We start from the raw sequence: 12,647 nt of genomic DNA, 5'->3' as shown, positions 1-12,647 counted from the left end.
GTAAGCGACGGTTGTTAGCTTGTCGGCTAACACACGTTAGGTACCTGCAGGTAAAAACTTATGAACTCACTCTAAGTAAGGTACTTTTTATATAATTATTTATATATCTGAAGCATTTGATGTCTTCATGCTACTTCATTTCATTTTTATTCATTCTGTTTAGCAAGTGTGTGCCTAATGGAGATGTTATTTTTGATTTCACAGATTCAAATTCAGATCTCGGAAGCTAAGCTTATTTTAGCTAGCCGCACCTTAACGCTTAGGGAAGACGGACAGATGTTGGTTAATCTACTGGTAGAAATTCACATCATATTTCGTGTATGATTTTAACAGAAAATTTGAGGATCCAGTTCAGCTTCACACCTGCAAGGCAGACCTAGCCAAATGGATTTTTTCTTTGAAGACCTGCCATGTACATCCGAGTACAGTCCAAAGACCGACTATGATGATTCACAGAGGGTAACACACCATCAAATCACTAAACTATGTGATAATAGACTGCTTTGATAGCAATATCAACTTGACAGAGCTTAGGAGCTTAAAGTTTACAAACAAGGTGACATACGCGTTTTATGATGACCAGCTGTTGCAACAGTCATCGTAATATACATGCTGGCTTACAACCTGTAACGGATTTTGAGAGATTCATAAATATAAAATGTTGATCACTCCCAACAAATTCACAATTTTCCATCTCCCCAATGTCGTTACTCACCTTGACATCAACAGAAGTCTTACATCCTTTGTACTGTCATTCATCCTTCGTGCTTTCAGCTTTGTTAATGTGTTTGAAACTCTCTTTGTATACAGGCTGAAGGTTCTTTTGATGTATTGAAAGCAAACCCCTCAAGTGTGGACTTCACCGGGACTCGAGAGCAGCACACAAGGTACCCACATTGAATAATTCACATGTGTCTCAAACCACCACCCATGGGTCCTTGGGGGCTCACTGAATTGAACCTGAAGTACTGAGGTCTCGATTTTCCACAACTCAAGCGTTGATGACATTAGCAGAAAAGTTCAGGATCTGGTGGAAAAGGTTAATGAAAACCGCAACCGTGACCAAAAAGTGATGGACAACTTTCAGGAGAATGTAGCAGCAAAGGTACAGAACTTTTCCATACATCTGGTCTACTTCTTAAATCTCACTATATTCCTTTCTTGACATTGAACTATCTTCTTGAATTCTGTATTGCTTCATGTACTGTTTTTGGCAGGTATACGATGCTGTCCCTGCCCCAAAACCTTTCAAACTAGTAAACCTTGTAAATTCATGCCATTGTATTCTGACCCCTAGGTGACAGAGATGTTTCAGCAGATGAAAGAACACATGTTTGCAGTCTATGAAGAGAATAGTAACGCAATGCAGGTAAAGCTGCAGAAGTTGTCTGAAGTGCTGGAGAGCTGCACTGAACTCAATAAGGAGCTAATGGGGGCTGGTCAGGCATTGGCTAGCCTCAGAGAGGGCCTGGCCATTAGCTGCGCACCAGAACCCTGATGAACTAATTGTTTTTCTGGTATTTTCTGGTAATGGTATACTTATTAAGTTTTTTGTTTACACATTCATTTAAGATTATAGTTCCTTCATAATATTCATAATAGTCGACTTTGTCATGTTCGATTTCAGAGGATTTTTCTTCTTTTTCTTACTATCCATTGGTATAAAGTGGTTGTGTTCAGGACACCGGTTCAGATTACAATGAATGTGTATGTATGTTTAAGTCTGTTTCAGTAAATATTACAAACCAAATTGTTTGTCTCCCAGGTTTTAGACATACATTGCAGTGTAAAACTAGAAAACGCCAGCACAGATATGGACTTTGGACTATAGAAATTTAAAACTGAAAAAAAGATGTAAAATGGAAAGAACGGATACTCAAATATAACCAAATCAACATTTATTAAAAGTGTCTCACTTATTCATATCTGTTTATGTACACACTCAATTATAACCAAATAAACAAACCCTTTAAAAGGCACTTAACTAAATGGTATCTAAATTATATGAAAGACATTAACTGTGCAAATAGCATAGAAGGACCTATTGTATCTACTTAACAGAGTCAGTAATGGCAAGCTCCCATCAGCTCAGACTACACATGTAGTGAGGTATTTATGAGTTTCAGACAGTACATATTAACATCAAGGAGAAACTGAGAGAGCCTTTACTTCCCAACAGTGAAAGACTGTAGTCCTGTGATGGCCCTGCCCAGGATCAGAGCATGGATGTCATGAGTTCCTATGAAGACCAAAGAGGGAAAAAACACTTTTAAAAACACTCTTGTTTTATTCTGTTATAAAGGCATTTCTGAGTAAATGGTACGATTGAAGTCTGATAAATATTTATGTTAATTGTAACTATTTTTTGCATGAGAAGCATTGTATGTAACCTGTAACATTTATTACAATGCTGACCTCATGTGGTGATTTGTTGCCATTGCAGTTTGAACATACTGCCACAAAAAGCCTCAATGGACATTTAAAAAAAATGGTATGGTGTATCCTGTGGATTGTCCCTACCCTCGTATGTGTTGACAGCCTCCAGGTTCATGACGTGACGGATAATGTGGTACTCGTCTGCAATGCCGTTCCCTCCAAGCATGTCCCTCGCTTGTCTGGCAATATCCAAAGCTTTACCACAGCTATTCCTCTTAAGCAGGGATATCATCTCTGGTGCTGATCTAAAAATAAAATAAAAACAATAAATAAAAGTTTGCCCTTTTTGGGCAGGACAGGAAAAGTAGCTGATAGAGGTGCAAACAAACACTTTTTAAGGAATTAAAAGCTGATCAGGGGGACTCACTTCTTCTCATCTATAAGTCTTCCCAGAGTCAAACATGACTGTAGTCCAATTGTGATTTCTGTCAGCATGTCTGCCATTTTTTTCTGCATCAGCTGGTTTCTTGCCAGTGGCACCCCAAACTGGATTCTGGTGACAAGATAGAGAAATGAAAACCAACATTTTTAGCACAGGCTAGCAAAGTACAAGGCCACAATCTGTGAGTAAACTATGCAGTAAGGCTTACACTCATTCTTTTTTGGGTCATGTCATGTTTTTTAAGTCCTATGGCCTTGGAATTAGATAACACTCATACAGATAGCAGAATATCTTGTACCTGTCCAGGGTGTACTGCCGGGCTGCGTGGAAGCAGAATTCAGCAGCTCCCAGAGCTCCCCATGCAATGCCATAACGGGCATTATTCAAACAGCCAAAAGGACCCTGTTAAGAGCAACAACAACAACAACAAAAAACTGGTTATAGAAAATAAAGAAACAAACACTGTTATAGCATAAGAGCAAGATTCATTCTGTGTATCAGGAGAATAGCCACTCACAGCAAGACCAGAGACGTTGGGCAGAAGGTTCTCCTGGGGAACCTCCACTTCATCCATCAGGATCATGCCAGTAGCGGATGCTCTCAAAGAGAACTTTCCCTCAATCTTGGGGGTAGAAAAACCCTTCATTCCCCTCTCCAGGATAAAACCACGTACCCTGCCGTCTTCACACTTTGCCCACACCACCGCAATGTCCGCAACAGGGGAATTTGTGATCCTGTAAGAGGGAAGGGTCAGTTAAGAAGGGTCAACATTTCTGATTTTGAATGTCTAATGGGCATAATTACACCAGTGAATATGTTCCTGAAAATCTAACTCTTCTGATTCATTTCATTTAAAAATTATTACTTTGTTTTGTTGTCACAGAACTACTGCTCTGCTTGGTTCTGTGTGTGATTGTATCCCCCACAGCTAGAAGATTGGACAACTACCATGAAAATAAAATGCCATTACTGTGTGATTCACCAACTTTTAAATACTTATTCTGCTGACTGTTCTATACCATTATTTATCGCTGATCAAGCTACCTCATCAGTCCCTGAGCACTGCAACTCTTAACAGAAGACAACAGTTTGCATGAACAGCTGCAGCTTCAATTAACAGCTTTGAATATCTCTTCAAAGTGTGATCCTGTGGGTGTCCCAGCATCACAATAACAAGAGCAGAGGACAATGTGTGAAAACACTTTTTATTCCATCCAAAACTTTAAACTGAGGCAATGACCACAAGTTGCTCTTTGCTAGTATGTGACACTGTTGCCATTCGCTCTTTCTTTATGTGGGGTTTTAAATTTGCTGAAATTCACAAGAATAAACTACGATAATCCCCAGTTAACACAGTCCTCTTACTCCTCCTCTGGAGAATTCTGCATAAAATGTAGGAACTTAAGTGTCATCAAAAATATAATAGTGATTTTTAAAAGTTATTTTTCCCCAAACAACTCAAATTGGTTTCAACCCCTAACCTCTTTTAAACCTCTTTTTTTTTTTGCTCACATGCCCAGAAATCTTTCATGGTTTTTGTTTTTTACAATCCTGCTGATCTTTATTTTAAATGGCTGCCTCTGTACTTGGATGTAAATCACAGTTTGTTGCCTCTACAGCTATCTTGATTTATGGGACCAAGTGAAGACGGGGCAACTACTTATGAGTCTGCTGCTTACCAAGTCTTTGCTCCACTGATGCTAAAGGTACCACTGGATGGGTTGTATTTAGCCTTGGTCTCCATACTGCTAGGGTCACTGCCATGGTTGGGTTCAGTTAAGCCGAAACAACCCAGAATTTCTCCCCGAGCTGTGGAAAAACAACACTGACAATCTTAACACTGTTCTTTATTATGTCAACATGAAATGCACTGCTGCAGAACTGATTATTCTCACCAAGCCGGGGCAGGTACTTCTCCTTCTGGGCCTCTGTGCCATATGCATTGATAGGGTGCATGACCAGTGAAGACTGAACGCTCATGACAGAGCGGTAACCACTGTCAACTCTCTCAACCTCTCTGGCAATCAAGCCGTACGCCACGTAACTAGTGCCAGCACAGCCGAACCCTGCAGAGTAGATAGAACTGTCAGTTTCTACATGTAATTCTCATTCCATGATTATAAACATATCAAAACCTGATATTCAGAACAAGTGCCATGATGCAGTTATGCTGCTGCTTACCTTTGATAGTTGGGCCTAAGACACCCAATTCACCCATCTCTGAGACAATCTCACGGTGGAAGTCTGCAGCACAGAGCATAGTGAGAAAACAAAACTGATAATCAAATGTTTTGTTTTTTCCAAAAATAAAAATCCCATCCTGACAGTTTTATGAGTGAGCAGATTGACACCTTATAACTGTTCACTGACTACATTTCATGCCTTCATGCCTCAAGCATGAATGTTTTCTTTCCTTACGTTCATGTCTGTTGGCCATGAGAATGCGGGGCATTAGTTTGTCCTGGCAGTAGTCGCGGAAGGAATCTCGGATCATGATCTCCTCCTCTGTCAGCTGACCCTCAAGATCCAGGGCGTCCTGCCAGTTAAATGGCACCTTGGCTGGGGGTCGAAATATGAAGACACACACACAGGAGTTATGTCACCACAACATGTGCACGCAGAACATGTGCAGGACACTGAACAGACAGGTTTGACTTGAAAAAGTTGCACTTACATGCTTTAACCGGCTTTTTGGCTTCTTCAGCATCTAAAGAAAGAAAATATGACACTTTGATTATCCATTTGAGTTGTCATTATTCTGTGTATTTTAAGAGTTAGAGTCTGTGATGTACCCTGTGGAGCTGCAGCAGCTGTTCCCTGAGCTCTGGACGCAGTGACAACAGCACATTTCTGGCTGGTGGAGAGCAGGCGGGTGACAGCACTTCTGAGAGCCATGTGTTTACTAAACACAGAGAGGAAAGACACAAAATTATTAATGTTGTTATGTTGTATTTTTAATGGACTTAAGAAATGTCCTCAGGGACAATCTGTAAAGTAACAATGATGAAGCCTGGAGTTGCCAGCCCAGGCAAAGTTGGTCTAGTCTAACAAAATGCAAAAATAGATGAAATTCTTTTATCTATCAAACTCTAATTATTGTTAAAAAAAAAAAAAAAAAAAAAAAAAAAACACCTAAACTTAGTTTTTACTTTTGTTACTCCATGGTAAAAACAAACCGGTAATTTTCAACTAGCTCTTTACCCAAGAAAGGCAGCCACTCAAACTACATCAGATTTATCATGCACTCATTAAACATTCGCTGTTATTTTTCTTTTTCAAGACATGATCCTAAAAATCCATCTGTACATTACCTCTGTCGTTTCGCTTGGTATGCAGTGATGACTTTCGCTGTTGATGGAAGTTGCTTAAGTAATACCTCGACGTGTGTGACGTCATCTGGCTATATAACATGTAACATGGGAGCTCGTGTCCTCCATGTTTGGTGTGGCATACTCACTAAAGAACATACAGGCACCGGTTAAGTAATGAGCAGCTGTTGTGTGAAAGAAAAAAATACCTAAATTTAACACAGCGCAGGAGTTTTTCCTATACATTATATCACCATATGTGTTCTGGGGCGGATATGGTTTTAAAATTATCAAGGATTTTCACACTCAAAATGGCGTTTTAGGACGACTACACTACCGTGAAGAGTAGAGGGTGTCGGCCCACGCCCTTTCAGTTCATTGGCTGGTAAAACAAGAAGTCGTGTACAGAATGTAGAAGTGCACACATGTAACAAACTTTAACAAGTGACTTTGCAGCTGACAGTGTTGATAAGCAAAATGCAAAGAACATCCTGCTTTGACACCCATGACTTTTAAAAAGTGCAGATAAGTTGTTCAATTTGTTTTACCAGTATTGGTGTTTTGTTGAGACTGAGTCCAAACCATTTTGACTTGAAATATTGTTGTTGACGTGACATCAGGCAGTTTAAGATTTGAATGTATCCACAAGGTTCAGTGAACATGTATTTTTAGTCTTGTTTATATATATATAACTTCAGATCTTTAAAAAGCAAAGTTTTTCTTTAAACTTTAAACAAACTTAAAAACCATTAACTATGTTCATCCTGATAAGGAGTGATACTTTTTGTCCTTCAAACTGTTATGACTTCCTTAAGTCATGAGCAGGGACAACTTGCTCTGCTAATAATACTCAGGGTGTTTCTCGCTGCAGGGATCCTGTTGTAAATATCCAAGGGGAAAATGCAAGTGCATAAAAGTTGTTCATATTGTGGGGGTTCCTAAGACACGTTACGACTGCAGTACTAAGAGCATACTGCATGCCACTTTTGAACAATTTTAGTGTCTACTGTTCTTATCAATGAGCTGTACTTTAAATAGATTCAGTAATATACTCTAACCTAACTTGTGAAATCCACTTTTATGTCAGGTTTGGAGTACTTTTTGCTTTTTTTGGAGAAAATTTTATGATAATTACATGTTTCCTGAGCACTTCTAGTTTTTTACTTCCCATGAAAGCTGTTTAGTGGACTAAAAACAGACTTAAAACTAATTACAGTTAAAGCACAAAATAAACTGTTTTAATTTTATAAATTTTTGGTACATCTTTGACAAATATCACTCTTTTTTGTACAGTTTAACAAGTATGATAAATATTAAATGACAATATGGACTGAAGCACACTGCAGCAACATCCATGTCATTTTGATTTGAGAGATGCTACAGCCAAAAAGCTCAACAAAGAAGACCCCTCAAACACCTTTTAAGTACAACATTATTACAAATAAGCAATCACAAAGGCAGGAATAAATTTAACTTTTACACAAAGGTTAGGAAACAAAATGTAATATGACCGCTGAGTTATGGGAAATGGACCAGTACTTACAGTGGGGAAAATAAGTATTGAACGCGTAAACTTTTTTTCTCATCACATTTATTTCCAAAGCTGCGATTCAAACTAAATTCCTACCGGACATTGGTATTAACTCAAATAATCCACACATGAAAAGGAATCATGAAATTCAGGTCCATAAATAATGATTATGTGGAATTAAGTACGACAACACAGGAAAAAAGTATATAATGCACCATGGTAAGGCTGTATACTTTGGCAAAGAAATGCACCATACCACCTGAAATCTGTCAGTAGTTATTACTTGAACTTCCAGTTAGTGCAAACTAACGTCAGCTGGGCTAGAGCAAATTGATGGTGCTATAAAAAATGTTGTTGTTTTTTTTCACCAAGCATTTAATTACTACACACCTTTTGATGGGTAAAGGCAAAGAGCTCTTTGAAGAGATTCACAACCTGATTGTTGCTCAGCATCAGAATGGAACTGGTTACAGATTTATATCAAAGCACCTAAATATTACAGTCAGCACTGTTGGGGCCATTATTCACAAGTGGAGGAAGCACCACCTTACCATCAACAGGCCACGCACAGGAGCTTCTTGCAAGATTTCTGACCAGGGAGTCAGAAAGATAGTCAGAAGAGTACTCAAACAGCCAAGGACCACGCTGAAAGTGCTCCAGAAAGACTTGGAGGCAGCAGGTACAGTTGTCACAGAGAAAACAATAGGCAATGCACTCCACCGCCATGGGCTCTATGGACGCTCAGTCAGCAAGACTCTATTCAAGATGCTTGAGGAATGGAGGAAAGGAATAAAATGTGGTGAGAAAAAAATTGAAGCATTCAATCCTTATTTTCCCCACTGTATATAGCTTTCTTCTAGCCTCTCTGAACACTCAAAGCACTTTACACTGCTAGTCTCATTCACCTTCCCACACCACAATCTGTCACTGATGGCAGGGAGTGATGCTATGCGAGAAGCCATCACTTTATTTATTCACAATCATGTCTTGCTTAAGGAAACTTTGGCATGTGACTGCAGAAGCAAGAATTAAACCCTCAACTCTGTCACAGAGCCATAGCCTCAGTGTAAACACCAACGTGTAGCTTTGTGTCAAAAGAGATCACAAGGATCTGTTACAAGCCTATGTGTATTAACTGTTGGTTACATTTATGTTGTAAAAATGTTACATCACAAACACTGAGTTAAATGCATAGAAAATATTTACTTTTCAAAGCTTTGACTTTATTTTCAGTGTGTTGAACATGAATAATGAAAACCAGAGCAAGTAGGGAAATGCATTTATTAATCTTAATTCCCTAGTTAACTCTCATTCCAAATGTCATAATGTTTTAAAAATTATTTTATTTTAATGTAATGTAAAGTAAAAATAAAACATACTTTAATTTCATCAGAACTGGACACCCTTTCCTTTTTGATATGAAGACAAATACTGTACGTTGTCAACCTCTAAAAACAGCCTTCAACATTATCACCACATAAAGCCGACTAACCTTTAAGCAGGCCAGCTGAAGACAGCTATTTTCTATGACTTGTTTTGTTTAAGTCCCATAATTAAACATTTTATAAACATATTATCTATTATATTTGAGATAATATACCTGAGTTATTAGTCTGGATTAAATTTCACATGATTACACAAGCTGGGAAGCTGTGACAACAGCAAAAGCCATAAATCCACTGACTGTCGCCATCACTGCTTTATGCACTACAGCTGCAGCATGTACATAATAATCATCCCCATTAGACAAAAACAAAAACAGGCCTATTATAAAAAAAAAATCTATAAATGTGTACAACCATAAAATGATAACCTTAAAAACATACACTGGATAGACTGCTGGTTTTAGGCAGAGCCATGAGGATTATTCTGCTGTGTGCTCATAAGTCTGCTAATCGAATTCTGACCCTTACTGGTCTAGAGCTTCACCACCTTCTGAAGCCAGCTGGCATGCCACCACGAGCCGTCAGTCCCAAGCTGTTCAAAGACCTGCATCGGTCTGCACTGACTCCTATTAGCTGCATGGCCAAGTGTGCTGCTGTAGCCCTTTCTGGCAACAGGCAGCCTGAGTCAATAGGAATGAGCTGCAAATCACAACTGGATTTGAGTGTGCTGAGGCTCAATAGTGCAGCAGTGTCTGGCACAGTACAGCTGAGGAAGAGAGGCCACCTGCCAGATGTGCTCCGACGCCTTGTTTCATGGCTTGATCAATTCATTTATTTTAGTCTCCATCATACAGTCTTCATCAATCAGGGAAGGCACAAACTCAGCAGAATAAAGCAAGAAAATATGTAATCACAGGGGTAATGAGTGAATCAGTGTCAAAAACCTCTGGCCACTTGAAGTGAAGGTCATGCCCCACAACAAGGAGGTGTTAATGCTGTGTGATGCCATGGAGCTCCTCACTGTCCAACTGGGAGTGGTTTAAAGTGAGGCAGAGGTAAGGTTGGTGGTCGACTGGTCATCCAAATGAAGAGGCAAACCGTACAGTCCTTCACCATGTATCCCATGTCCTGGTTGATGCCTTCACACCACAAGGTTCTTGCAGTGTTGCTTTACTTTGATGATACCACAAATCATTCAAAGTGACCAAGATTTTATGTCACTAGTTGGTGGAAACCATGATAAAAGTGGGCACACTGTACTTGTCTGCATAGGGGCTTGAGGCCCACCTTAACTCCTCTTCTTTACCTCATCAAAACTTGGAACAAAGTTAGGTGGGGTCAGCTTTGTAAAACTGGTGCCTGCCAATAATAAGCTTTAAAACTGTGCATTAGAATGGATGACTTCACAAAGACCATACCCATATATAGTACAGTCTTCAGTGAAACAGCCCTGCTCTGAATTGTGGCTACAGTTTTTACATGCTAATTTGATGCATTGTCACTGTCTAAGCCGCATGATTTTTTTTTTCTTAAATCACAGATAATTTTCTTTTTTTTTTTTTTTACATCATATTTGAGTTTTCATTCATGGCTTGTTCTAGAAGGGAAATATTTTTGTCACATGCTTTTCAGTGTTGACCATCAATATCTATCTTCATTGTTACGGTATGTTTATAGGATATTGTACTTACTGTACTTTAATGCTTATTGATTGTAAGAGAAATAAGACTTGTAATATGCAAGGCCCACCAAGACTTTCTTTAATATAATGACATACCATATGTTTATTATTCACATTCACTTTCAGTATTTATTATTTATTTTTATATTTATTTTGTAATGTTAATTTCCTCATAGAAATACTTTTCATAGTATTTATTTGGAACAAATTAAAATGTTACTTGACATTTTTCTTATTGTCAGTTCTATACCATGTAATGAACATGAGTTGAACAATTCAGTAAAGTGTGATTTACAAAATTGATGTCATTTAAGGGGCCTCGAACAGAACTGTATTTTTGCATAATTTCCAAAGTATGTTTTTCAAATCAAAACATCCTATGTATCCACAGAGCATTTCAGGGAGATTACTTAAAAATGCTTTTCCATTAGGTACAATAAATGGTAAGCTGATTCACGAAAGAGTATTTTTCTTAGGGGTTAATACTTTAGATAGTTTGGGGGGGGCTGATAATGAAGTCTTTCCTTAAAGTATATTAAACATGTTTTAAAGTATATTAAACATGTTTTGACAGCACAAGTATTTGGCACATGTTTGGCTATGTTGAAATACAAGAGAGCATTCTTTAATACACTAAAGGACAGTTTAATGCAGTTAGATATAATTTTCCCTACTTTAGAATTGGCATAAAATCATGATATTTTTTAGGAGAAAGATTTTTTTGTTGTTGTTCAGAATGTGAAAGACTGGGCTTCAGTGATAATTGAGTTCTCAGAGCCTTGGATAAAGGTAAAAAATAACATAGCCTGCTTTGGAAAGTTGTTTTTCTTTCTGTTCATAGGTTTTTCAATAACCACATAAATCCTTAAACAAAACACTAATGCTGCAGACTATTCAATGCATTAAAATATGACTGCATACTTATTAAAAAAAAAAGGTTTTCCTCACATGTTCAATTGTGTTTAACATTTCACTGGGATTTATGGACCAACTCTAGCAACTAAACGAATAAGTTTAGTTAGGCAGCTATCACAGTTTTTGACCCTGTCTTAAATCTAGTGATCTTTCAGGGTGCTTCTTGAGATTTTAGGGGAAGTGGTGGGCTTTATTATAAGAGTGTTTGTTAAGATACTCCTCATATATATATATATATATATATATATATATATATATATATATATATATATATATATATATATATATATATATATATATATATATATATCGTTGCTAGGCGCTACCCAAGTAGCTGCCTGTTGCAGCAGCTCTCTCGTCTTTGTCCGTTTCTTGTAATTTTTTTGCCTCTTTTTCGTAATCTTTGTATTTGGAGTGGATCATCACTTTGTATGGTTCATTGTTAGTCACGGACACCAAACTTTTTGTGGCTTCGGCGATATTTTTTACTACTTTTCTCCTGTGTTTGTCTGGAGATCCTACATGTAACCATGGCTGCATTGTTTACATGCAAAATTAGCTGTTAGCAGCCTGTAGCATGTCAATGCTAACTAGTGTAGGGCTTGATTATTTCCCTCGAGCTGAGGAGGATGAGGTGAGGACGACGTGCTGGTTCTCGGATGTGAGCTGGGAGGTGACGACGTGGACCTGTCCTTCCATCCATCGTTGTTGGGAACGTGGGATCTAGCCCCGGGGGATGGACGAGCTAGCTGTGCTAACCCAGCGGCATCGTGCTGTTCACGGACGTTGCTGACGGAGCTGACATCGGACGCCGGCGCCACATTGGAGGAGCTTCGCCTGCTGTGAGCAGACAGGATCCAGGAGACAGAGACTGAACAGACTGCTGGGGAGGCTCAGTCCTGGACCCTGTGGAGGTGGAGACTGGCTGGGCTGGAGAGTGGTGGACAGGATGTCGTCATCTAATTTCTTATGGACTTTTTTTTGCACTTTCTATACTCTTTCTTACTTT

At 38.7% G+C, this 12,647-nt stretch overlaps 2 protein-coding genes across 2 annotated transcripts; one reads left to right on the top strand and one right to left on the bottom strand.

Annotated features, from left to right (window-relative positions):
• Positions 1-338: 338 nt before the first annotated feature.
• syce2 (synaptonemal complex central element protein 2) lies at positions 339-1,498 on the top strand. Its single transcript, XM_074664044.1, has 4 exons — positions 339-459; positions 811-887; positions 997-1,105; positions 1,298-1,498. The coding sequence occupies exons 1-4, from the start codon at positions 385-387 to the stop codon at positions 1,496-1,498; spliced, it is 462 nt and encodes a 153-aa protein (XP_074520145.1). The 5' UTR covers positions 339-384.
• A 416-nt stretch (positions 1,499-1,914) lies between these two features.
• On the bottom strand, positions 1,915-6,219 carry LOC141808924 (glutaryl-CoA dehydrogenase, mitochondrial-like). Its single transcript, XM_074695733.1, has 12 exons — positions 6,130-6,219; positions 5,611-5,720; positions 5,493-5,525; positions 5,237-5,377; positions 5,000-5,062; positions 4,714-4,884; positions 4,498-4,627; positions 3,336-3,552; positions 3,117-3,220; positions 2,804-2,929; positions 2,521-2,681; positions 1,915-2,239 (listed from the first exon to the last, which is right to left on the bottom strand). The coding sequence occupies exons 2-12, from the start codon at positions 5,711-5,713 to the stop codon at positions 2,166-2,168; spliced, it is 1,323 nt and encodes a 440-aa protein (XP_074551834.1). The 5' UTR covers positions 5,714-5,720; positions 6,130-6,219; the 3' UTR covers positions 1,915-2,165.
• Between the last annotated feature and the right edge of the window lie 6,428 nt (positions 6,220-12,647).

Source organism: Halichoeres trimaculatus, unplaced genomic scaffold (assembly GCF_033239565.1).
Source record: "Halichoeres trimaculatus isolate MK-OKI-2021-1 unplaced genomic scaffold, fHalTri1.1 fHalTri1_scaffold_2, whole genome shotgun sequence".
Taxonomy (NCBI): Eukaryota; Metazoa; Chordata; class Actinopteri; order Labriformes; family Labridae; genus Halichoeres; species Halichoeres trimaculatus.
The sequence above is the reverse complement of the archived record's forward strand: the minus strand, read 5'-3'. Positions and strand labels throughout refer to the sequence as shown.

Coding starts and splice junctions, on each gene's coding strand:
- syce2 (XM_074664044.1), top strand. CDS start 385: ATGGATTTTTTCTTTGAAGACCTGCCATGTACATCCGAGTACAGTCCA. Junction 888..996: donor ACTCGAGAGCAGCACACAAG/GTACCCACATTG, acceptor CCACAACTCAAG/CGTTGATGACATTAGCAGAA. Junction 1,106..1,297: donor AGGAGAATGTAGCAGCAAAG/GTACAGAACTTT, acceptor TCTGACCCCTAG/GTGACAGAGATGTTTCAGCA.
- LOC141808924 (XM_074695733.1), bottom strand. CDS start 5,713: ATGGCTCTCAGAAGTGCTGTCACCCGCCTGCTCTCCACCAGCCAGAAA. Junction 5,526..5,610: donor AGCTGCTGCAGCTCCACAGG/GTACATCACAGA, acceptor TTCTTTCTTTAG/ATGCTGAAGAAGCCAAAAAG. Junction 4,885..4,999: donor CTTAGGCCCAACTATCAAAG/GTAAGCAGCAGC, acceptor TCTACTCTGCAG/GGTTCGGCTGTGCTGGCACT.